At 37.6% G+C, this 27,783-nt stretch overlaps 1 protein-coding gene across 1 annotated transcript; it reads left to right on the plus strand.

The window, feature by feature from the left end:
* Positions 1–711: 711 nt before the first annotated feature.
* On the plus strand, positions 712–8,008 carry LOC114048477 (minor allergen Can f 2-like). The gene is made up of 5 exons (XM_027869399.1): positions 712–807; positions 2,224–2,357; positions 6,118–6,191; positions 6,724–6,834; positions 7,989–8,008. The coding sequence occupies exons 1-5, from the start codon at positions 712–714 to the stop codon at positions 8,006–8,008; spliced, it is 435 nt and encodes a 144-aa protein (XP_027725200.1).
* Positions 8,009–27,783: the final 19,775 nt, after the last annotated feature.

Genomic DNA, 27,783 nt, shown 5'->3' on the forward strand with positions numbered 1-27,783 from the left:
ACAGTAATTTCCCCCTGGCCAGCATCATCAGTGTCTAGCAATTGCTCCCCTTTATGTCTGCTGTGTTCCACCCAAATTAATCACTATTCCCAAGAGAATTCTTTAAATAACTTATCGTGCATTACTGGGTACCAGACTAGGAGCTCCATGAAGTCAGGGATTAAGCCTTATCTGAACATATTTGGTTCAGTATCTAACATAAAGTAAACACTTAATAAATGTTTATTGAATTAAATCGTCCTATCACAAGACAAAGTTCCCCCAAGAAGATGACTTTGCTTCCTTCGGCTTTGGCACTCTTCCTGGGGAATCTATGTACTTTAGATTTTTAGTAAGTGCTTGTTAACTAACTGACTAGCACAGGAATAGTTGAAATAATATTTGGACTCTCTGATCTTACTTTAGATCTATCAGTTATTCCAGGAAGCTAGCTCATCATAATAATGTCTATTGTTCTTAGAAATATACATTTCAGAAATATATAATTTTTAGAATAAGAAAACACATCAGTCAAGGTTCTTGAGATGCTTGTCTCACAGACTATAGTTGGCATGAGATTCTTAATACAAAGAATCTTGGGGGGTATTTGAAGGAGACTCCAAAGTGCCACATCATCAGGAACCACCACTCTAAGATGATGTATAAAAGCAGATGAACTGAGGACCCAGAACATTCATTGGAACCATTCTCATAGTCTCAGCTGCTACCGACATGAGGCAAGTGAAACTTCTGCTGCTAATCATGGGACTGACCCTGGTCAGAGGCACCCAGGCCCACCATGGCCACTGTGAGGAGCACCAACAAAATGTAAATGAACAAGAGTGGGTACAGATGGGTGGAGAGGGGCTGGGGAGAGATTTGGGGGTAAAAAGCAAGGAAAGCAGAGCATCTATCTGTAGAGGAGGGAAAGATGGAAAGGAGATGGGCATTTGTGTCTTCTAACTCAAAGCTATCCTTTTGAATACTTATAATGAATGTGAGTGGTTGAAGTCACTTGAAAGTCTGAAATTATTCAAAAGTAGATTGTTGTATTTATGTCCAAGAAACCTTTTATAGGAGATAGAGACTGGACCTGTGGTTTCATTTGTATGGGAAATTTCTAGATGAGGAGAGTCCCCCTACCAGTGCAGGTCAATACCTTCTGTGCAAAGATAAAAAGGACATGTGATTTGTGTCTTCTAATTCAAAACTGGCCTTTTCAATACTTGTGGAGCATATGAATGCCTGAATTTATTTCATTGTCCAAAATGATGTGAAGGTAAATATGGGAGGTGGGGAAGGCAATAGGTGTGAATGAAGTTTCTGCGTACAAGTACTCTCTCTAGCCTCTCTAAAAGTAATCAGTATAAGAAATGCTACGGATTCTCTTTTCTCACAGTCTAAATAAATTGGATATTTTCTGTGTCTGTAAAATGATGACAAGATAACTTCTATAGGCCCCTTAACTCAAGAATTCCATGACTCGCTGAGGCTATTCTTTAATGTGATTCATCTTAACCTACCTGACTTCAAGTGAAACCAAATGAAAAGGAGCCCATAAATGCTGAGGGTGTTCCCTAGCAGAACTATCACTCTAAAGTGTAGGGCTGCCAGGTGTTTGCTGTAAGACCTGCCATTCACACCCATTGTGCTAGCAGGATCCAAATGGTAGCTTTGGTGTTTAGTTCTGTACAGCCTCTGGGACTGGATACTATGTAGGTTCTGTCATGGCCTAGGGAGAATTCTCAGAGCCAGTCAGAGAGAGAAGAAGAGAATTCCTTGGGCAGATAGAGAGAAGAATCAAAGTTCAAGTCTTTCATTAGTGAAACAGAAGTGTAACAAGCTGTTCAAATCCCACTCCACATGCTCTTGCTGCAGTGACAATCTCCATCCTGACTGTCCCCATATTATTGAAGTAGAATCATGTTTAGGAGGAAGAAATAGAGTAAAATTTTTGGAAATCTCATTTAGTCTTCACAATAACTTCTTTAAGTATGAAGTAGAAGTTTTATTTTCCCATCTGAAAGATGAGCAAACGCAGGCACTGAAATAATGTGCCTTGTCCATCATCACCTAGCTAGTTAGTGTAACAGATCTAAAATCCTTGAGTGGCTTCTTGCATACCAAAAATGATCATGTATGCACCAGGAAAGATGAGAGTAGGAATACCTTTTACTTTGAAGACTTTGGTTTCTTCATCTATAAAATGAGAGGGTTGAAATGTTCAATATCCCTTCTCCACAGCTTTCAGGATCCTGGCACACTATTGCAATAACTTCAAACGACCCATCAAAGATCAAGAAGGGAGCTCCCTTTAGAATCTCTCTACACCAAATCGTAACAAATGGTAACAAGCTACATGGAGAATTTATGGGAAGGTAAGTGATACCTGTGTTAGCTAGAAGAAGGAAGTGATAAATAGCTGGGTCACAGATCTGGGCTGTATCCACCACACTCTAACACAGGCATGCTGGCTTTCCATTGTTCTAGGAATAAGTTTCTGATTAGGCTCTACGGCTATGTGCTTGCTATTATTAAGATGACCAATAAAGGGAAAACTTGAAAATGAAAAATCTTTAAAGGCAATATGAGTTGCATGTGTGATTTAAAAACCAAAACACAATGAAGCCCTGAGGTTTTATCACAATAATATTACAAGAATTATTATAATTAATGTGATACATTAATATGATAATGTACTATAGCATAATATAGTTAATAATGTGATAATTAAGGAATAATAACATTATATCTTGTACAAAGCCTCAGGGATTGATTTTGTTTTAGTTTTTAATCATGATTGATGAAGAGTGGAGAGCCATTGTTTTCTTTCTTCTTCAACCATCCTTGACTCACTTCTCAGCCACTAGCCATCAGTTGGAGACAAGATGGGTTCTGAGAGATATCTCTGCTAAGGGGACAGAGACAAAAACTAGACAGAGGGGATAGAAGTGTCAAAATCCGAAAATAAATGACCAAAGAGCCACAGAGGTTATTACACCAACTGTCAACTCTGGAAAATAAAATAAAACCAAAAAGCTCACAGAGGTTATAAGCAAAGAGCATTCTTTATTCTGTTGGAGAAGGGAAACTAAACATGCATGCCAAGTTCTCCTCCAGGAGGAGACCCAAGGCAGCAAAGCTAAGATTTCATACATGTAGTTGTGGCTAGACAAAGAGCCCCATGGTGAGGGATAACAATGAGGCAAGTTTGCCGAGCAAAAAAAAAAATCTATTCATAGAAGGGCTTCATGACTGGAATGTGGTTCCTACAGGTGCTTATCCAAGCTCGGGACCACCTGGGACTGGCTTGAGCCAATTCTCAGATTAAGCTGTAGCAAGTCATCCAGAGGGTGAGAGCAAAGGATTGTTGTTATGCCAAGCTTAAGGCTCAGCTTGCTTGCTGGGCCACAGCTCTGGAAAACAGGGCATCTTCTAATAGTAAAAAGAGAACAGTAGAAAGAGAGGGATGCTCTTGGCATTGGGATCTTGACAGAGGGCATATATCATGCTTAGAACCTGGCAATCACATCAAGGACTTAATCTTTGTTTTTTGTTTTTTTATTTTAGGTAATTGGGGTTAAGTAACTTGCCCAGGGTCACACAGCTAGTAAGTGTCAAGTGTTCAGTCTGAGGCCATATTTGAACTCAGGTCCTCCTGACTTCAGGGCCGGTGCTCTATTCATTGCACCACCTAGCTGCCCCTCAAGGACTTAATCTTCATTCAATAGATCCTGAAAGACTTTGCTAACATCAGAAAGGGAGATGTGAAAAAAATAGCCCTCCTAGATTCTTAACTCTGAGCAATGAAATCTAGTAGGGGAAAAAAAAAACTAAACCTGATTTCTTGTCTTTATTCTTTTATTAACTGATTGTGACTCTGGACCAATTATTACAGCTATGTCTCTGTTAAAGCTGTAAGACAGGAATGAAGGAATCTTCTCTATTCACCTCCCTGGAATGATTTGGAGATAATATTAGATAAAAGTAGTAAGAGCTAGCAATATTCTAGTGATTTAATGTTAAAAGAGTGTTTTCTCCCCAATAACCCCTTAAAACATACAGCATAAGCATTACTATTCCCACTTTATACATTAGAACAATGAATGTAATATCTAATTATCAGACCCAAATATACCTAAAGTCATATGATTAGGAAGTGGCAATTCTATGACTTGAAATAGGTCTTTTGAATCCAATTCTACTGCTCTTCTCATGATTCAAGTCCTTTCCAAAAGTCCCCATTCTCTTTTTGCCAAATAACTAAAGAAAGAGATGTTCAGTCTACTTGAATACTCTAGTTCACAAACATTGCATACAGATTATAGATTTTCAAATAATCAGGATGAATTAAAATATATTCTACACTCTCTCCCAATGGATAGAGCATTGTGCTTGGAATCAGAAAGACTCATCTTCTTGAGTTCAAATCTTAATTCAGACACTTACTAGATGTGTAATCCTGGGCAAGTCACTTAATCCTGTTTGCCTCAGTTTTTTCATTTGTAAAATGAGCTGGAGAAGCAAAGGGCAAACTACTCCAGTATCTTTGCCAAGAAAATCCCAAAATGGTATCACAAAGAGTCACACATAACTAAAAAAAACAACTACTATGTTAAACAGAATGGTGATTTATTTTAATCTAATTTGAGAAGTACGAAGGAAATTCAGTAATCACGTTATTGTAAGCCTAAAAAAATGAGTAAATTTTGTGATGGTTTGAATTCTAGATAGAAATTGAAATTATTTGTATAGATATGGAAGTGTTCTTATTTTATTTTTTTTTGTTATTCTAAACTTAACAAACACTGACAAACATGAATATTTCCACATAAAACAGAACAAGTGGATTGCATTTGAAAACCTGAATACCAACTATGTTTGGTTTTGTTTTCTTTTTTAAGATACATAATAAATTCAACATATTAGTTCAAAGGAGTCCTGTTCATTGCCCTCTAAAGCTTAATCTGTTCTGTCCTATGCAGTTTTTTAAATGCTTCATTGATGCTCTTTTTTTATTTGCCTTTTTTCATCACTATTATAGCTTCAACGTCCCTACTTATTCTTCTTCCACACTCACAAAATTAAACCTTCCTTCATAATAAAAGAGAAGAAGTGAGAAAATCAAATCCACATATTGTCATATGTGAAAATGCGTATCATGTTCTGCACTTTACTTCTATATCACTTTGTTTTGAGATGAGAAGCCTGCTTCATTATCAGTTCTTTGAAATAATCTTTGCATTGCCCAGAATTCTCAAGTCTTTCATAGCTTCTTTTCTTTATAATATTATAGATATTGTATAAATTATTCCCTAGTTCTAACTTCTCTCTAATTCTGATCATATAAATATTTTAAGGTTTTGCTGAACCCATCCCCCTTGTCTTTTCTTATGTTGTAGTAATATTCTATTGCATTCAAATACTATAATTTGCCAAGCCTTTCTCTAATTGAACACCCACTTAGTTTTTGGTTTTTTGCTAGAACAAAAAGTAAAGCTATAAATATTTTTGTACATGTAGGTCCTTTCCATCTTTCTTGTAACTTTTTGGACTACATACCTCATAGTGGCATTTATAGATTTATTTAGTGACTTTTGGAGGATAGAACTAAATTGCTTTCTAAGATGTCTGGACTCATAATTCCCAGTTCTACCAACAATGTATCAGTGTGTCCTCCTACAGCCCCAGCATCTTTGCCAATCTGATGGGTAGAGGTAGAACCTCAAAGTTGTTTTAATTTTCATTTCCCTTATTATCAGTGATTTGGAACATTTTCCTCTTAAGGTTATTGATGGCTTGCATTTCTTCTTTTGAGAATTGCATAGTTAAATCCTTTAACCATTTATAAATTGGGGATGGATCTTGTTCTTACATATTTAAATCAGTTCTTGCTATATATTGGATATCAGACCTTTATCAAGTAACCTTGCTGCAAAAATTTATTTCCTCCAGTTAAAGTTCCCTCTAATTTTCACTGCATTGATTTTGTTAGGACAAAAGCTAAGTTTTGTGTAATCAAATTTCAATACTTTCTGTCTGGTGATACTCTCTCCTTTGTTTAGTTACTCTTCCCTTGGATATGTTTTTAAAATTAAATCCACTACAAAAACACTATATTGGAACTTTTATTTCCAGGAAAAATGGTAAATGTTCCAAGATCCTCCTGAAAAATTACAAGACAGACAAAGAGAATCAATATATATCACTATGTAAATATAAATAAGAATATATGATCTTAAAATAGTCACTTACTGTTTCTGGTTCTCAATTTCTCCATCGATAAAAGTAGGTGATTAGACTAAATGATTTACAGGATCCTTTGTAATGTTAACATTCTGTGACTTGGGTGGCAGAGGGGAGGGAAGATGGAAATAGGAGCAACTTTGAGAAGGGTTTGGGATCAGAAGAACAGTTTGACAGGGATGTCAGAGGAGTAATGAGACAAAGGTTTCCAGGGAAAACACTTTGCAGATGTACAACTCCAAATACTTCATTAGTCTTTTTCCTTTTAAGAAATTCTTTAATAATTCTTGGGTGATCTGGTGGGACAGTGGTAGGGAACTGATTACACCATGTAATCGTAGGATGATTCAGGAGAAAGAAGTGAAAGAGCTTGGGAGCCAGGTGAGGAACTCTATAAGATGACTTGAAATGGGTCTTTTGAATCCAATGCTGTTGCACTACTATAAGAAATTCTATATATAAGAAATTCTAACCTTTGTGCACTGGTGATTTTCACAGACTCAGGGGCAAACATTTTCTACTTCACACATGTAAAGCATGATGAATATATCATATCGACCTTATATAACTACAATGAGAATGGTGTAACATTAGTGTTACAGCTCTATGGTATGTATTCTATGCCCCTCCCTAACACTCCTCTTCCTTATTCCAACAGAAAAGATGAGCAAAGAAAGAAAGATTTGAAGGTGTCCAAAGGTGCATCCAGTACAATATGCAATGTTTGAGATTAGGGGAAGCATCTCCTAAGAGAAGAAACTGGCCAATCTGGGACCCTTTGGGTAACTTCTAAAGACAGCTCTGAGCCCTGCATGTAATAAGGAAGATTCTGCCTTACCTAAAAAATGAAAGAGAGAAGAGAGATAGGTTATCAATTACCTCATTTTGTGGCACAAGAAAAATGTTCTTTTCTTCATTCATTAACAAATTTCATAAATATTTACTATGTCTTGGCTATGTATTATTACTTTCTTAGACACTGAGGGATATAAAGAAGCTCCTTCATGGATATATCAGTCCACAAAGGATGCCAAAACATAACAACAAATTATGCATACAAGTCAATAATTAAAAAGTGTAAGGAGAGATATGGACAAAGTGTTGGGAGAGGAATGTTCAGAAGAAAGAGTTTAGTGGAAGAACATTGCGGGGGAAGGGAAAAATTAACCAAAGGGAATTTTTTTAAAAAAACTCTCCTATGAACTTGCTATCCCTAAACCTTTATTGGCATTTCAAAACAGATGAATTTTCTGCCAGTTATGATTAGCCAGAGATTCCACCACCCATCCTTGTATTCCCTAGCCCCATTTCCGTGACTGGAAGAACTGAAGTTACCTCCTCTGTAAAATTAGGAACTTGGACTAGATGATCTCTAAGATGACATATGATTCTGATGTTGTGATCAGTGCAATACAGTGAATTCTCTTCTAATGATTGGAGCTGGGGAGTAGATGGTCCAGAGCAGTAGGATATCTCTTATGGGAATTTTCCCTTTCCCTCTTCTTGGAATCAGCTAGAAGATTTGGTCTGATCCTCAGTCTCTCCTGACCTCATCTCCATAATCATTGGAAGATGTTCTCCCCTCCTTTCTGCCCAAGCATAAAGCACCATACTAATTAATCTCTGGGTATGTGACAGCTGAATTTCCCAAATCATCCACCTTCCCCATGTCCAGCCAGCCAGCCAACCCATCCCCTCTATATTATCTCAAATGACCAAGGAGAGTGATTTAATACACATTCTAACTTTCATCCTACTTACAGCCCGCCACCCAGTCCTGTGAGAAGAAATCAAGGAGAAATTTGAAGAATTTTGTTTAAACAACAAACTTAACGAGGAAGACATTGTATACTTGACCAGATATGGTAATTTCTTCAAACTTGTGTCTCCCCTTTCTTTTAAGCTGAAACTGAGAAGACTTTTTGGGATGTAAAGAGTCTCAACTTAGTTTCCTTTATCCTAACACAGAGAGTTCATTTTTTCTCTCCTTGTGCATGGTGACAAAAATAATCAGTATAGTTCTGATGCCTGAGATCATTAGTACTCTGCTTTGTCTCCACAGATCAATGTGAGAAACTCACCCAGTAAGGAATCTCACATTGGCCTGCAGGTTTATTATAGTTAAACCTGGGACTATTTCTTGAGATTGTGGCTCTTTGGAGATCCAGAGATGAAAGCCCTGAGATTCAGCTGTGTAACTGGGAATCAATGTGAATCAGTGTGAGACCTTAGTAGATCCCAGGAATTATGAGTTCCCAGCTGTGTTTGGGTTCTATCTATTTATCTTGAAATATTCCTCCAAAGCAATTGTTAAGTGAGGAAGTGATAGTGATTAACATTCCCTTCCCCCTTATGGATATTTTAATTCTCCTCTTTTAATAATAACCATCCTTTCTTGCTCCTTTCCTCTTCCCCTCTCCTTTTGGCTTGTCCCTTCCTCTTTATCTATTCCCTTGTCTCCAAAAAATCAATGTATGGGAGACTGAGTGAAGATTGTGAAGTGGCCTGAGTGATAGAGATTGGGGTGAGATTATTAAGGGAATTAGAGCTAGGAACTATGAAGAGGATGTGGCTAGAGTTCAGGGAAGAAAATTAGTGCTAGGTTTGGAATTTTAATAGGCAATTACCACTTCCCATTTATCTTCATGAAGATATTTACCACAACTTCACAATTTGGGGGAATGTTGGAATATGTATCTTTATTCTGTTGTTTTTTCCACCCTCATCATTTCTCTTCATCATCACTGAACTGTGTGTTAACCACCTCCAGACCTGCATGACAATACTTTTTGACAATACTTTCATTCTTCATCTCTCCCTAGGGACCTTCTCCTGGGCCAAAGTCATATCTAGCACATGAATTCCTCACCTGGCTCCCAAGCCCTTTCACTTCTTCCTCCTGAGTCATCTTATGATTACATTGTATAATCAGTTCCCTGCCACTGTCCCACCAGATCACCCAAGATGAGTGATCCATGTGTTGCTGGGATGCCCACTTCCTTACCTAGAAGGATTGGTCATTAAGATAACCAAAGTTCTGTTGGATTTCCAGTTTCTCTGACCTCCAAGGGGACTCTTCCCTTTCTGCTCATATTCCCCACCAAAGATAGGACCCTTAAAAGAGAGGTTTCTTGCAAATGTCCAATAAATGATTTATCCTGTGCAATAGAGACCTACATCTATTTTGAAAGCTAGGGGAAGGTAATGTCAGGGTAAAAAGAGGAGGAATCATGTCCTCTCTGGGAGTAATATGTACCTAGTTACCTCAATTCATTTTTAAAAGCCTGAAAGGAGGAAGAAAAATCCCTCAGGTATTATTGTGCTATGTTAAAAGAATCATTATTCCTCAGTCCTAAGAGTGAAAGGGCCTTTCCTGGAGGGTTGAAAGTCACAGTGGGAAAACTTCAGTGACTTTGCATCCCATAGCTCCAGCTCCTATCTCCCACCACTGCCCTATACCAGGTGACAATTTTTCTTAACACTGACTTTTCAGTTAATTCTTCAACCTATCAATTAATTTAACACATACCTCTATCATCTATTCTTTCCCATCTATAAATGATAAGATCTTCTTTCCCAAACAAGAAGAAATGGGGTTTAATAGCAACAAGAAATTTAAATATATATTAACAAGACCCATACCCCAATGGATAAGTTAATCAAAACATATGAAAAATAATTCTTAAAAGATTTGCAAACTTTAAAAAAAACATGAAATAGTAACCTAAATAAATGTTAGGAAAATGAAAATAAAAACAATCCTCAACAACCCAACTTATAACTATCAAATTAACAAAGATGACAAAAGTTGGAAATAATCAATGTTAAAGGTTACAGTAGAAAGACAGGCATATTAATACTCTGTTTGTGGAGCTGTAAAGTGGCCCAACCATTCTGGAGAGCATATTGAAATTATGCTAAGAAAGTGACTTACTGTCAACATCCTTTGACCTAGAGGTCCTACTACTGAGCATACCACCCCCAACCTTCTAGGAGATGAAAGACATAAAGGCCCCGTATGCATGAAAGTATTTAGGGCAGTTTTTTATAAAGAAGTGGAAACAGAACAGATATTCATCAACTGGGGAATGTTTAAACAAATTATGATACAGGAATACAATTAAATATTATTGTGCTACAAGAAATAATGTATATAAAGAAACCAGAGATAACTCAGAAAACTTACATGAGTTGATGCAGAATGATATATGTAGAACCAGGAAATCAATGTAGGCAATTACTACAAAAAAGTAAACAAGAAAAAATTAACAAAGCTGAAAACTACATAGTTATAATGACCAAATTTATTCTTGAAGAAAAAGATGTGAAAATGCGCTTTACTTCCTTTTTGTAAAACTGGAGCACTGTGATACAGAACATTCCAAAGAATCTTATGTTGGTTAATGTCATTAGTTTGAGGGAAATGATTTTTGTTTTTGTTCTACCTCTCTTTCTTATTCTTTATTCTAAGAGGTAGATCTCTCTATCGAAAAAAAGGGAGGGACATATGCAGAAATTAAGATGATGTCAAAATTTAAGACAAGAAGTAGATAATCATAAGTAAAGATAGGCCAATTAAACATTTGAAAATGGCCCTAATGGGTGGACATTGAAGTCCCAATCATGAAGAATTACAAGATAGGAATTGCTCATTTGTATATATCTTCCCTCTCTATCCTCAGCCCCTCTCTTTAAATAGGAATCAGCCAAGTTTAAGTGCTTAGAAAGTAACTGAAAGTCCATCAATAAATATATACAAATATACCTACAAAATGCAATTTACAGAAAGAAAAGACAAATAAAGAGATATTAACTGATCCAAGTAATGTTAACATATTAACAATGGTAGATTCACTTCCTAAATACATTTACATATGTAGTGTCATACAAATCAAACTACCAAAGAATTACTTCATAAAAACCAGGGGCAGGAGAGAGGGGAAGATAGCAAAATTTGTCTAGAAGGGGGAAAAAAAGTCAAGAATCTCATGTAAAATAATGTAAGAACATGGAAAGTAATAGAAGCTTAGCAGTACAAGATCTCAAACTCTGCTACAAAGCAATAATCATCAAGTCTATTTGATACCAGTTAAAAAATAGAAAAGTTGGTCAGTGGAGATTAGGCCTAAACAAGTTCCAGAAACAGGAAAAAACAGTAGCATAGCATTAGATAAATTTAAAGACACCAACTCCTGGTGGTCAGGAACTGTTATTTGACAAAAATTTCTGGACAAACTAGAAAGCAATCACGTAAAAGTTAAGTTTATATCAACATCTGACACCACATATCACAAAGAGCTATAAACAGATACATGACCAAAATAAAAAAGGTAATATCATAAATGAATTGAAGAAGAAAAGAGATACATTTTAGAACTATGGATAGACAAAGTTTTTTTTTTCCGAACAAAAAATAGAAAAAAATCATAAAAAATAGAATGTACAATTTTGATTATATATTCTGTATATACTTACATAGCATGGACATTGTGTTGACTTCTTTTCCTCTACTCCTTGCTCTCCTATCTCTCTGGGCAAGGGCCAACTAGTCTATTACACCAGTACACATGCCAAGGGTTAGGGTGGTTTCCTAGAATAGGCATCCATACTGCTATAATTTACTCTCAGGGGTCTAGGGTGTAATCCTGGTGTGGGGGAGTTATATTTGCCTCTAGTCCTGTCCTCTGTGGCCAAATTGATGAAGTCTAACTCCTCTCCCAGATCATGACCTTTTAAATATTTGAAGACAGCTCCCATTACCCCTCCTTCTTAGTCTTTTCTTCTCCAGGCTAAACATCACAGTTCCTTCAATCTATTTACATGTGATATAAACTCAAGACTTCAGCATTCTGGTCATTCTCCTAACGTGTGGCCCTAAAGAATATGTATCTATTACTGCAAAGGCATGCATTCCAAAACCACCCAAATAACCAACTATAATTATTAAAGGGTCAGAGAAAAGGAAGTTATAAAAAAATTCAATTTCTATTTTCTATTTTATTAATATTTTATTTATGTTTAGTTTTCAACATTCACTTACACAAGATTTTGATTTCCAAAATATCTTGAAAAAACTTTATGGAATCACCTTACACATTTCAAATTGGCAAAAATATTGGTAGTGATTTGGGAAAAGGAATAAGCACTGTATTATATCGTGAGATGGTAACCCAATGAGGGCTTTTGGGAGGGCAATCTGGTAATGGGTAGGAAGTGTAACAAAAGAAATCATATCCTATGACAAAGCAATTCAACTGCTGGTATCATTGTCTAAAGAAATCTATTCTCTCTTTTGACCCTGTCCCTCCTCAGAAATGTTTGCTTTTGATTACCCCCTCCCTCAATCTGCCCTCTTTTCTATCATCCCCCCTCTCTTATGCCCTTCTCCCCTATTTTCCTGTAGAATAAGATAAATTTCCATACCCAATTGAGTGTGTATGTTATTCCCTCCTTAAGCCAAATCCAATGAGCATAAGATTTATTCATTCCCCTCACCTTCCCTCTGTTTTATGTGAGATAATTTGCCCCATTCTACCTCTCCCTTTCTCCTCCCAGTATAATCTTCTCTCACCCCTTAATTTTATTTTTAGACATCACCCCTTTATCTTCAACTCACCCTGTGCCCTCTAACTATCTATCTATCTATCTATCTATCTATCTATCATCTATCTATCTATCTATCTATCTATCTATCTATCTATACATATATTTTCCCCCTCCAACTACCCTAATACTGACAAAGGTCTCATGACTTCCAAATATCATCTTTCCACGTAGGAATGTAAACAGTTCAACTTTAATAAGTCCCTTATGATTTATCTCTCCTGTTTACTTTTTCTTGCTTCTCTTGAGTCTTGTATTTGAAAGTCAAATTTTCTATTCAGCTCTGGTCTTTTCATCAAGAATGCTTGAAAGCACTCTATTTCACTGAATGTCCATTTTTCCCCTGAAGGATTATACTCAGTTTTGTTGGGTAGGTGATTCTTGGCTATAATTCTATCTCCTTTGACCTCTGGAATACCATATTGCAAGCCCTCCAGTCCCTTAATATAGAAGCTGCTAAATCCTGTGTTATCCTGATTGTGTTTCCGCAATACTTGAATTGCTTCTTTCTGTCTGCTTGCAATATTTTCTCCTTGAACTGGGAACTCTGGAATTTGACTATAATATTCCTAGGGGTTCTAAAGTATCAGGGCAGTTTTCCTTGATAATTTCTTGAAAGATGATGTCTAGGCTCTTTTTTTGATCATGGCTTTCAGAGAGTCCAATAATTTTTAAATTCTGTCTCCTGGATCTATTTTCCAGGTCAGTTGTTTTTCCAATGAGATATTTCACATTGTCTTCCGTTTTTTTTCATTCTTTTGGTTTTGTTTTACAATTTCTTGATTTCTCATAAAGTCATTAGCTTCTATTTCCTCCATTCTAATTTTTTTCTTCACTGAGCTTTTGGAGTTCCTTTTCCACTTGGCCAATTCTACTTTTGAAGGCATTCTTCTCCTCCTTGGCTTTTTGGACCCCTTTTGCCATTTGGATTAGGCTATTTTTTAAGGTGTTGTTTTTTTGGGTCTCCTTTAGCAAGCTGTTGATTTGTATTTCATGACTTTCTTGCATCACTCTCATTTCTCTTCCCAGTTTTCCTCTACTTCTCTTACTTGCCTCTTAAAATTCTCTTTGAACTCTTCCATGGCCTGAGATTGATTCATAATTTTCTTGGAGGCTTTGGATGTAGGAGCTTTGACTTTGTTGTCTTCTTCTGATTGTACGTTTTGATCTTCTTTGTCACCAAAGTAAGATTCTATGATCTGACTTTTTTGTGCTGTTTGTTCATGTTCCCAGTCAATTACTTGACTTTTAAGCTTTTTGTTAAGGGAGGGGTCTGCTACCAGTGTGGAAAAATGTACTGTTTCAAGCTTTGGGGGTTTTGTGCAGCTGTTTTCAGAGATACTTCTAGGGACCTAAAAAATTTTCAGTTCTTCCAACATGGTAGGATCAAGGGAGAGGTGTTTATTCCTTTCCTGGCCTTTACTCTGGTCTATGAGTGACCACAGGTACTCTTTTCTGCCTTGGAACTGTGAGGAAGATTCCCTCTCCTCCGCTGCCACAAACTCCACCACACCAGTGCTCCTCCTCACCCCAGGACTGCCAGAATTGTGACCTAGATCCAAGCATGGCAAAGCAAGAAAATCCTGCCTCAGCACCAGCAAAGAGATTCCTGCAATCCCCTTCTGATGAGCACTCAATCCCCTCACTGTCTGTGGGCCAAGCTCCAGAACCAGCTACAGTGTCTGTCCTGAGGCTGCTCCAGGGCTAGGGCCTGACAACACTCCTGTCTAACCCAGGTTAGAAAGACCTTTCCTACTGACCTTCTATGTTGTCTTTGGCATTTGTGGGTTGAGAAGTCTGGAAACCACCACAGCTGACCATGATTCAGTCCCCTGAGGCCTGCTCCAGGTTCACTAAGGCCTGATCTTTGCTTACACATGGTTCACACTGAACTACGCTCCTCTCCCAGGCCAGTGCAATAGACCTTCCCTATCACCTTTCAGGTTGTCTTGGACTGGAAATTTGTCTCACTCTGTCTTTTTGTGGGTTTTGCTGCTCTAGAATTTGTTTAGAGTCATTTTTACAGGTATTTGGAGGGGTTTGGGGGACAGCTCAAGCAAGTCACTGCTTTTATTCCACCATCTTGGCTCTGCCCCTCCCCCAATTTCTATTTTCTAATTGGCTTCACATTTGTATGTCTATGTTGGGGTTAGGGTCAGACATTTTGAAATCTACTTGTCACTCTTCCCCTTAATTGATGTGGATAGTACAAATCTAATATTTACAGCTGTCATTGTTGTTGTTCAGTAATATCCTACTCTTCATGACCCCATTTGGGGTTTCTTGAAAAAATACTGGATTGGCTTGCCATTTCCTTCTCCAGTTCATTTTACAGATGAGGAAAATGAGGCAATTAAGGTTAAGTGACTTGCCCAGCTAGTAAGTGTCTGAGGCCAGATTTGAACTCAGTTCTTCTTCACTCCAGGCCCCACACTCTATCCACTGTGCCACCTAGCTGCCCTAATATTTGCATTAAAGACAGATAATTGTTGAAGAAAGTCTCATTCAGGTGTGTCCTAATGCAGGTTCAAGGATAACAGAAGATATTTTGTGTTATAGTAAGATGGTTGTAACAAAGGTAGTGTAATTAGAAATTAAGACTCTCTTGCTCCAGGAATCATTTTTATGTTTTTTTTCGGGATGTGTTCACATACAAAAAAAGAAGGAAAGAAAAGAAAAGTAAATCCTCTCTCTATCAGCCAGCAATTGAACCATAATGGTAGGAGGCAGGGGAATTAGAAAGAGGGAAGAGTCAGATAACCTTAAAGGTCTTAGAATTTTAAGAAGGTGTCGTGAAGAAAGGGGAACAGACACAAAGAATTCAATAGTTTATGAGAATGGTCTCTAACTTCTGATTGTGTTACCATCAATAATTTTTTTTCTACATTAACTAATCTTGACCAGGTCCTGATATTTTTCTGACTTTCCCTAGGCACTGGGGTCAATGAGAGGAGGAGAAAATCACACTGCTATTTGGTTGTCTCTGAAATGATTATATGTTCCTTATGATCTAATCAGGTCACTGTACTGCTGGACAAAGACACAAGAAAAGATAGGTACCTTGGAGAGAGATGGATCTGTGGAATGAGGGGACAGGAAAAACTTTCAAAAGTTGACTGCTTGAGGTATGATAAAGCCAATCAGGTAAGAATAAAAGGATTGCCATGAAAAGGGACCAGCTGAGACAAGATAACATAATTTTTTTAATGAACTCAGCCAACATGATTTCATTACTCCCTCCAAGGACACTCCATATCCCAGAGTAGGAGTGGAAAAGCTAGAAATGATTGTGAGAAGGAAAAGCGGTAAAGGGATTCAAGGATAGAGCAGACTATTTAGGTATACTAGTTAACCAGAGGGTCAAGACTATAAAGGCAAGAAAGTGAGGCAAGAAAGGAGAGTTATGTTGAACAAACAAGTGTATTAGCAAAATGATTTTGTTAGCCATGTCATCTATAGAAATGGTTTATGAAAAAAATATACCAGGAACTATACCAGAGTAAGATGAAAACCAAAAAAAGTTCTAATATTTGTAGGTATTTCTCTGGTTGGTGGAGCAACATTCAGAGGTCTACAAAAAATATATATGCTTTGAATCTATGTTCAGAGCAATCAGACTCTTCCTTGTCCTTTTAAGAAGTATAATCTTGGCTAGCTTTATGGAACTGAAGTTGTATTGGTTTCTTGTCAGACACCAGAGCAATAGTAACAAATAGAGCTAAGAGAGAGAGACTGGAGATAAGGGTAAGAAAATTTTCTTAAGAAAAGAGAGAGAATGTCTTGGACACTAGTAGATGTCAGTCACCTGAATCTGTAATGACATATAAATGAATGGAATGAACCTAAAAAGAGAGGTTGCTGAGTCATGGTAACAGAAGGTTTGTCTGGACCAAAAACTCAATGGATTTATCCTGGTCCAGTGTGCCAGGAGCCAAGGAGAAGTATAGGAGTTGGCCAGAGATGTAGTCAGAGCCAGGTTTCAATGAGCACAAGAAGGAGAGGATAATTAGATAGAAAGATTAAGAACGAGTGGAATGCAAGAACACAGTGGAAGGGGAAAGCAGAAGAGGTTAGGAATTGGGCACACATGAGGTAAAATTGATGGGAAGTACAAAATATATGGTTGTGTATGTGTATGTATATATATGTGTGTGTGTATATGTGTGTGTATATATACATGCACACACTCACACACACATATATATATATATACACATATATATATGCAGAAAGGTTTTCTCTTCTGCTGTTGGTGACTCTGTATCACAAGAATTATGAATGACCAGAGTTTGCTAGGCATGGGGGAGGAGAAACATCAGTTAATTGGCAAGCATTCTGTATAAGATCCTATGATGGCAGTTTTGTGTAAGATGTGCCATATCATTAAGGCCCTATTCATAAGGAGCAATTAATGATGAAAAGTGCAAAAAAAAAGTACTTTATGTAAAGGAAAAGATTTACATTGATTGTCAAATGATGTGGGATATTGAATTTGTTGTGGATGAGCACTTTGATATCTAATTCAAACAGAAAAAGAACTTTGTTTTAATATGTGTGCCAAAATAGGAATATTATGAAACACAACTTTCACATAGGATTTTGAAAATCCTACAGTTTCTAAAAATAAAATGATCTGCAGTATAGATTTGAGGAATTTAATCTCTTTGTTGACAATGTAGAGGGAGTGATGTCTCATTTGCATGGGAAGATTTAGTGCTACAAAGAAGAAGAGAATAATCTTTTTAATGAAAAAGAAATATGATTGTGAAGAAAAATAGTTTTAAGGGCACCAGAGAGGCCAATTTGTTGGAGACTTCAGAGTCAAGGCATGATGTGCATATCCCTTTGCTTGAATATACATGTTATCAGAATAAACAAAGTGACAAAAATCATTAAAAAAGGGGAAAGGACCCACATGTACAAAAAAAATATTTATAGCAGCTCTTTTTGTGGTGCCAAAGAATTGGAAATTGAGGGAGTGCCCATCAATTGGGGAATAGTTGAACAAGTTGTGATATATGAATGTAATGGAATACTATTGTTCCATAAGAAATGATGAGCAGGCAGAATTCAGAAAAACCTGGAAACCTTACATGAACTGATGCTGAATGAAGTGAGCAGAACCAGGAGACCATTGTACACAGTAACAGCAACATTGTGTGATGATCATCTATGATAGACTTAACTCTTCTCAGCAATACAATGATTCAAGACAATTCCAAAAGATTCATGATAGAAAAGACTATCCACATCTAGAGAAAGAACTGATGGAGTCTGAACACAGATCAAAGCATACTATTTTCACTTTCTTTGTTTTTTTTCATTTTTTTCTTTTGTTCTGTTTCTTTCACATGTCTAATGTGGAAATATTTTCACATGATTAGACACATATAACCTATATCAGATTGCTTGCCATCTTCAGGAAGGGGGAGAGGAGAGAGCAAGAAAATTTTGGAACTCAAAAATCTTATAAAAATGAATGTTAAAACTATCTTTACATGTAATTGGAAAAAATATTATTTACATAAAAATAAATTAGTTTATAATCTAATGAAAGAATTAACAGGGGAAAAAAATAAATGGGGTGAAATTTAGAAAAGGATAAATCATATAAGCATTTGGAGACTGAGGCATGATTTTAAAAGGACCATCATTTTGATAGAGAATGTGCAAGTGTGGTGTGTTGTGACATGTTAAGCAATAGATGAGTCATCTGACCGAGAGTCAGGAGGCTTCAGTTAAACAAAATGACAAAAGGTAAAAGCCATCATGCAAGAAAGCAGCAGAAGAACCGAAAGGGAACTGAAGACACAGTAGGGAGAAGGGAGGAGTTGGGGAGGGGGGAGTGAGGGAGAGAGACACTAAAAAATTCCATTGGAGCTGATGTAGTTACAAGGAATTTGCTGAGAGAACCTTTCAGCTGAGTGGTTCCTGATTGGTCAGAGAGAACTGATTTCATTGCTCAATAGTTCCGTGATAGTTATTGCCCATTAACACCACCTGGTCATAGAAAAGTGAAGTTTTTCCTAAAGGCTAGTTACTCTCTGCTGCCACCTCTGACTTAAGAAGGAAAAGCAGAGAGGGGTCTTTGTGGTAGTCTGATTAACTGTCTTGAAGAGTGAACCTGAGCTGCGTTGTTAGGAGCTTCATTCTAACTGAACAGCACAGCATTTGAGTGAGTAAATAACTGGCTAGACTGATCTGTATAAACCCCAGAGACGTAGCCAGTTTGATGAGTTTAGCAGTTGTCTGACTCAGAGAGAAGAACTGTTCAGATTAAGAGCATACCCTTTCAAAACACCTTTTATGAATAATTGTTCATTGAAAAAGCTTATCAAAGCTAGGTTAGAGTAAAAATATTTCCCCAGTTAAGCAGTGAACAGAGAAATAGCTTTGTGTGATGTAGATTTCCTCTATAGATTAATAACACTGAAGCCTGAAGTCTTGTATTGTAAGTTGCCCTACCCACATGAATTTTCATCCTTCGTGTGTTTCTGTGAAAAGTTCCTGTAAATGTGTGGCTATTATTCACCATAGCTATTTAATATGAATTTATATTTATATTGAATTTATTTTAATATTATGATATCTTTTATTATTTACATATTCAATATATTATCATTTAAGATATTGTTTCTTTTGCTTTATTAAGTAAATGATACTATTTTTAAAATGTAAAAATGCCATTATTGAGAATGGTTGGTTAATTAAATTCCACATACTGGCTATGCATTGCCTTTTGAGTGTCTAGTTGTAGAAAGAGAAAACACTTGGATGGCATCTTAAGAGCTAGACCAGTGAGTAGTGGATATGCATGTTTTTAGGCAGTAGAGAATGAGCCACTAGGCAGGAAGAGACTGAAAATAAGAGACAGAGTTCAGATTACAGAAAGGGGAATCTGATGGAGGAGATGGGATCTGGAATCTGATCACTTGAGCAAGTAGAGGAGTTAGCCTTGGTAAGGAGTAAGGCCATCTCATCATGTGAGACAAGGGTGAAGGAGGAGATGGTGGGCAGAAAACATCTGAGTGATAGGACATGAGAAAGAGGGGAGAAGAGGGAGATTACAGAGAATGCCTCAATTTTTTCTGTAAAGTATGAGACAAGGTTCTTAGCAGAGACAGTGGGAAGGAGGGGGAGCCATGGGTAGTCTGAGGAGAGATGAAAAGATTTAGAAGAGCCTCTGTAGAGAATTGAATAATGAGTTAATAAGGCAGGTGTAGAAGGAGTGCTTAATGGCAGTGAAGCCAGATTGTAAGGAGTTGTAAAGTTAGTTGACTTTGTGTAACATAAATTTGTAGTGGGCCCAGTCAGAACAGTTGTGTGATGTTCTCCAACTTCACTCAGCAGCATGTGTGTAGGAGTGAAGGCAGCCAATGATAAGAGCAATCCAAGCACAAAGCTTGGTAGGGTGTAATCAGAGAAATTATAAGGAGGCTAGAGGTTCAAGAGAACAGTGTAGAGTTAAATTGGTTCACCAAGGGATCAAGATGGGGAAAAGAGGAGACTGTGGCAATGGGAAGCAAGGAATATTCCAACTCCTCTACATCAACTGGTAAGCTGAGGGGAATTAATGAAAATGCTGCCAGTACCGAAAAGGGAGGCCAGAGAGGCTGAGTAATCTTGAGTGAGTCAGATTTCAGTAATTACTAAAACATGGAAGGAGTGGAAGAGGAGATTGAAAGGAAATTTATTGACTATGGAACAAGTTCTACACATTCCAGTTGGAAGATGAGGTTGGGAGCAAGCAGGAGGTGGAAGTTGCCTTGTGCTGGCACAGATAAAAATCCTTTCTTTGGGGCAAATGGAAGACACTTAGCCTGCGTCCTTCCCTCAAGGGACATGCTCCACCCAGCAGGAGATGGAAGGCACAAGGTGCAGTCAGAAAAGCATTGGGGTCTTCTCACCTGAAGAGGCTGGCTATAAGGCAGCATCTCTACTGTGCAACATTCATTTCCCTCTCCTTCTTCCTCTTTTCCTCCTCAGCATATCGCCGTCTCCTAAGACGGTACATAACTATCCATAGATCTTCTATCATTTTAACTTTTCTCTATGACCCCTAAAGATTTTAGAATTCTGAAAAAGAAATTTGTCCTTATCCTCCACTAACATATAAATAATTCATCTCCACCTATTCCCTTTCAATTATACAGATGTTTACTTTTTATATTTCTCTTAACACCTGCATTTTCCATGTCTACTCAGTTCTGGTTTCTTCATCAAGAATGCTCAGGAATCCTCTATTTTTAAGGTCTTTTTCTCTCCCTGTAGAATTATATCTAGTTTTTCTGGAAGGGGCAAAATGGTATAATTGGAAGTGCTAAGAAATTTGTTAGTGGAAAGGTACTTTGAAATGTCCCTTGCACTGCTTTCCTTAATCCCTGTGGACAATGCAACCAGGAGAGCAGCAAAGTTAGATAAATGTTACAAAGATCTTCCATTTAGCACACATGACCTAAGTAGATTCAAAGCTGAGAGAGGATATTTTGTGTTAAAGTGGAACTTCTGTAACAAAGCAAGGCCTGTTGGAAACCCAAGAATTTCCTGCTCCATTATTAGTTCTTTGTTTACGTTCCAAGATTATGCCATTAAAGAAAACATATAACATTTGATTAAAGAGAGAGAAACATTGGGAGAGACCAAGGAGCTGGAAAGGAAGAAGTAGTTCCCAGAGGTTTCTTAAGGTTGGAGATGGGGGGGAGGGTTGGCAGGTATCTGGTAGAGAAGGGAATACAGCAAAAAAATTAGGCATAAGGGTCTCTCCTAGCCCATTATACCTTTGCCATGGTCACCATATTAACCTGCACATGCAATAATTTTCTTAGTCTGCCCTAGCCAACAAGAGACATCATATATGATTTTTTCTAAGATGAGTCCTATAATCTTTATGCAGAGATTTGGTCAAGTTACTCATCTGCTCAAATACCTTTACTAGCTCCCTTTTGCCTACTTAGTAAAGTTCAAAGTCCTTTGTTGGACATGCATGATCCTCCACAATCCAGTGCCCCTCCACCTAACTGCCACCACTGACTTGCTCTGCCCTAAGCTCTGGTTCTGTCTATATCTCACTCCCTGCACTTCTAGCTACTCTTTTTTTTTCCCATGTGGAAACTAGGCTGAGAAAGGCAGCTAACATTTATTTAGGATTTACTACTGAAATAGATGCTGAAATTAAAAGAACAAAGTTGAAACAATTCCTGCCTTCAAGGAATTTGAATTCCAGTCAAGTATACATTATGAATTAAACAAATGGAAATATAAACCTGTTTGATATTTTAAAGCTCTTCATTACCTGACCTCAAGTTTTCTCAACTTATTGCAATTAGTTCTCTTTACACACACTATGTTTGGCACTATGGTCCAGTCAAACTGGTCTTCTTACTATGTGAGGCTACAAGGCGCTTCACTTCCTATTTCCATGCATTAGCACTGGCTGCCCTCCATGCCTAGAATGAATGCCCTCCTGATGAGAGGACTCAGATGGGAAGATTTAAGAAAATGTATGGAGGGGCTAGGGAATGGGCCTGTGGAGTATAAACAGTATAGATAGTAGGATAAGGGTTTAGAAAGAGAACAGTGCAAAAGATCAGGTGAGAGTATGTATGAAAGGACTCAGTCATGGAAAATGGGATGAGACTGAAGAATCACAGAATTTGAGAGTTGAAAGGTACCACAGTAGCCATGAGAACCAAACCATAAAAGGAAAGCATCCTCATTATAACCTACCCAATAAGAGGTCATCCAGACTCTGTTTGAAAACCTCCAAAAAGGGGGATGTTAAGAGTGACATGGGATAGGAATTGGGTAAGCTAGGTAGTACAGTGGATTGAGCACTGGACCTGAGCTCAAATCTGGCCTCAGACACTTACTAGTGGTGTGACCCCAGGCAAGTCACTTAATCCTGTTTGCTGCTCTGTAAAATGAGATAGAGAAGGAAATGGCAAACCACTCCAGTATTTTTGCCAAGAAAACTCCAAATCAAGTCATAAAGAGTTGGACACAACTGAAATGAGTGAACAACAAAAATAGAGGAATAGTGATTAGAAATTGGAGTAAAGGTGTGGATTGGGTTCAAAGTTAGAAACAGGGATAAGATTTTAGAGGAAATAAGGGATAAAGATGAAAGAGAGAATATAAAAAGGATTCAGGGATAGGAATTGATGTCAAGTTTTTAGGTTTAATAACACATTAACATGTTTCTCTCTCCTATCCTCCTGAAGGCATCTATCTCTGTTTTCCAACATGGAGTATTTTTATGCTACTTTTTCCTTGGACTTACCATCATCTTCATCCCTCCCCACCACACCTCCTTTACTCCCCCCACTCTCCCACCCCTAGCAATGGGCCTTCCATTCAACTATGGCATTATTTGCTGAATTTCTTGCAGTTCATCTCTATCTTCTTATTAAAAAAAAAAATCTGCAAGTGAATTTCTCATGGATCCAAGTCCCTCCACTTCCTCTGTATTAGTTTCTGAACATGTTGTGTAACTAGATGTCTATCATTGTCTCATAGGAACTCCCAGGATATAGCATTCCTATATTGCTGGGAAACCATTTGTTTCCACCAAAGGATCTTCAACATAGATGATCAAAAACTTAATTGGGTTCACGGTCTCTTCTAAAATTCCCAAAGGGATTCTTTACCTTGTTATATCCTTTTTGTATCTCTTTCTCCTCACCCAGAAAGCACTCTTGGGTGTCATACATTCCTGCTAATGTTTAATAAATGATTCACCTTGTGAACTTGATTTCCTGAATCTTTTGGGGGAAGTAACACATGGATCAAATCAAAGCAGTCAAAGGAAGGATACTTGTCACTGGAAGTGAAGCTCACCCAGCAACCTCCATTCACTTAAAAAAAATCAATTTTATTGATGCTTTTTGTTTTTATATGTAGTCTTTTCTGAATATAAATGTCTAATCCGCCACTCTTAACCTCCACCCTGTCTTCCAATTGAACCCTCCCTTATAACAAAGAAAAGTTAAGCAAAAACTTTTTTTTAAGTTAGGCAAGCCCAGTGGCTACATCTGACAATGAATGAAACATTCTATCCTACTTGTTTCCCCATTTCTCCATAAAAGGAAAGAAATATGTATCATTTTCTATTCTTCAGAATCACTATTAGTTTCTAAATTACATAAGTCTACCTTGCTTTTGGTTTGCTCTTTTTTTTTTTAATTTGCACTGAAGTAACTATTGTGCATATTGTTCTTATACTTCTTTTTATTTCATTCTGCATCAATTCATAAAAATCTTCACATTTCTCTGAATATTCTTATTTTCAACATTTCTTACTATATAATGTATTCCATAACACTCATACAACACCACAGTTTGTTCCCCATTAAAAAGGTCCTCATTCTGCAATTCTTTACAAGTGCATACAAACACATAAAGCCAATGTGAATAGGGTGGTATATATGGGACGTTCACTTGCCTTTTTTTTACCTCCATGGGCTATGCATGACCAGTAGTAGGATCATTGGGTCAAAAGGTATGAGTGATTTAGTAATTTTCTTGCATAATTGCCTATTTTTAATGAGAAAAGTTGGACTAGATAATGTCAACCAACAATATATTTGTTCATGCCTGTCTTCCCATAGCTGCTCCAATATTAACTGTCCCTATCTATCATCATTTGTGTGAATTTACCTGTTTGTTCCTCGTCCTGTTGCCAAATCATGACTCACCGAACCTCAGTGCTGGATTATTCCACTCATCTATCCCTTTCCTTGTATTTATGCTGATGAATGAAGCTAGAGAAAATCTTGAAACAGTGCTTCCTGGGTCCACTACAAATTCTTGTCTAATCTAAACTGGGCCCTTACCACAACAATCCAATCCTACTCCTCCCTAATTGATTCTCTACTCACATTGAACTGCATGTTCAGTAAGCATTTCAAACTTTCCATTTTCAAAGCAGAATTTATTATTTATTATTTTTCAACCCCTCCCTTTTTCCAAATTTTCATATCATTGTCAAGGGTATAACCTTGTTATTATCCTCAAATTCTCACTATCACACCACATTGCCAATCTATTGCCAAATCTTGTCATTTTTTACCCTCACAACATCTTCATATTCATCCCTTTCTCACACACACTCAACACTAGGTCAAGCCCTCATCCCCTCTCATGTGGAATATTGCAAGTTTTCTAACTTGTCTTCCTGACTCAAGTCCCTTGCTACTCCAATTCATCATCCACTTAGAAACTGAGTCCCAGATCACATAAGTGACCTTCTCAAAAGTTATTCATGTAGTAAGTGGAAGATATGGGATTTGAACACAAAGTCCTTGAACCCCAAATCTAGCATATTTTCCAATGCTGCAATCTCAAAAGGAATGCGAGAGGGTGCTGACTAAGCAGAAGGAAATTGGAAATGCAAATAAAAGAAGTTCAGAATTGTGGAAAGGAAGGACAGAGATTTAATCGGGGGAAGAAAGATTTGAGAGAATTTTAGGAAAAGTTGGAGAATGACCTAAATTAAAGGAGTTGGAGGAAAAGGGATCAATCTGTAGTCATTTAAGTATTAAGACAAAGGACATGAAGAGGACAAGAGCCCAAAGAAAAGGAAAATGTAATAGATACGAGAAAGAAAAGTAAAATAAGACAAAGCAAGGTAAGGTAAAAAAAGAAAAGAATACTAAGCAAAATCAATTGGTAAGGCTACAGATTAGTAAAGGAGGGGGATGTGGCTATCAAGCAGTTAAGAGATTCCAAAGAAGTCTTCCTAAAGAAGCTAAAGGACCCAAACTAGCCTTTCTTTGTTCTGAAGACCACAGTCATGCCTCAATTACTTTCTGCTCCTGCCCCCTTTAGGTCCCCTCCTCCTACTACTGAGTTCTTCCTGGAACTTCCATTTTGAGGAAGAACCAAGACCAGCTGTCCTTCAGCTCTGGTGTATGTGTTGTCTCCCCTCCTTGGAGGAAGGGACTGTCTTTTTGCTTATATTGGTATCCTCAGTGCTTAGCACAGTGCCAGGCACATAGTAACAAATGCTTGTTGAATTGATGCTAAGGTAGAGGGGGGAAGGGGAGGAGTTGTAATCACCCATAAGCAGTTTGGAAGACAAAGACTAAGAATCTCAGTTACAAAGAACAAAAATTTTTGCAGTGACTTACATTATGTATAAAACATTTGTATCTGATATTCCATAACCAAATGACTATGCCTAAAATGTGAGTTGAAAAATTATCTTTCACCTCCAGTATCTCCACCTCCATCACCACCACCACCCATATTCATCCTCACCCTCTTTGTAAGACCTCTCCTTCAAATAGTGAACAAATGATGGGACTTCTGCTTCTGGGAGCCAAGATGGCAGAGTAAAAAGGTAGTCGCTCTCACCCTCCCCTATCAACCTCCGAAAACCCAGAAGATATCACCCCAGAAAAAACCATGGAACAGCTGAACCAGAAGAAAGATGGGGTGCAGCTTTGCAGTAGCCCAGGTAGCTAGAGGGATTAATGGGAAAGAACCCTCTTACCCTGGGGGAAGGAGAGCAGTACGAAACAGGAGTCACCTAGCCAGCTAGCTGAAAGACCCACTTTAGCACACCTGGAGGAAATTCTAGTGCCTCAGCATTCTACAGCAAATGGATCTCCCAGTGCCTCAGCAAAAATAAGAGAAGCAGCACTACAAAGGGTCCCAGGTGGATAAGCACCTGGCAGCATTTGTCTGAAAGGAGCTGAAAAAAGCAACCTAGAGGTGCCCGAAAGTTCCACCCTTGTTGATTCCAGCCCAACACCAGGTAAGCTGTCAGAACCCTACAGCCTCCAATTGCCATCATAGAGGCCCCAGCACACAAAGCCAGTGACCAAGAACTAGGCTCCCAACACAAGAAGCTTGGGTCAGTGCCCTCTGCACCCCAGCAGGAGAGCTTAATCTCTTTAAACACCAGGGAATAAAGAAACACCACAGGTAAAAAGAAAAGTAATTTGATAGATTTATATTATGAGAAGAGTGAAGATCAAGACAGAAATTCTGAAGAGGACAACACTGTCATCAAACCCACATCTGCAACATCACAAGGGAATATGAACTGGTCTGAAGCCCAAAAAGCCTTCTTAGAACTCAAGAAGGATTTTAAAAGTCAAATGAGAGAGGTAGAGGAGTCTTTTAAAAGCACAATTGGTCAATTGGAAAAAAAAGTACACTGAAGAAAACAAGTCCCTAAAACACACAATTGGCCAAATGGAAAAAAAGTACACTGAAGAAAACAAATCCCTTAAAAATACAATTGGCCAACTGGAAAAAAAAATACACTGAAGAAAATAAATCCCTTAAAAACACAATTGACCAATTGGAGAAGAAAGTACAAAATCTAACAGAAGTAAACAATATGTCAAAAATTAGAATTGAACAAATGGAAACTAATGACTCTATAAGAGAGCAAGAATCAGTCAAACAGAAACAAAAAAAATGAAAAAATAGATGAAAACATAAAATACCTCATGGGTAAAACAGCTGACCTGGAAAATCGATCCAGGAGAGACAATCTAAAAAGTAAAGGCCTACCTGAAAGTCATGATGAAAAAAAGAGCCTGGACAATATCCTTCAGGAAATCATAAAGGAAAACTGCCCTGAAGTCCTAGAACCTGAAGGTAAAATAACTATAGAAAGAATCTACCACTCCCCGCCTGAAAGAGACCCCAAATTGAAAACACCAAGGAATATAATAGCTAAGTTCCAAAATTACTAGATTAAAGAGAAATTACTGCAAGCAGCCAGAAAGAAACAATTTAAATACCATGGAACCACAGTCAAGATTACACAGGACCTTGCAGCCTCTACATTAAAAGACCATAGGGCATGGAACATGATATTCCATAAGGCAAAGGAGCTTAGAATGCAGCCAAGGATTAACTACCCAGAGAAAATGAGCATGATTTTTCAGGGAGGGAGATGGATATTCAATGAAATAGGGGACTTCCAAACATTCCTGATAA

The sequence above is a fragment of the Vombatus ursinus genome, unplaced genomic scaffold (assembly GCF_900497805.2).
Source record: "Vombatus ursinus unplaced genomic scaffold, bare-nosed wombat genome assembly UNPS02014793.1, whole genome shotgun sequence".
Classification (NCBI taxonomy): domain Eukaryota; kingdom Metazoa; phylum Chordata; class Mammalia; order Diprotodontia; family Vombatidae; genus Vombatus; species Vombatus ursinus.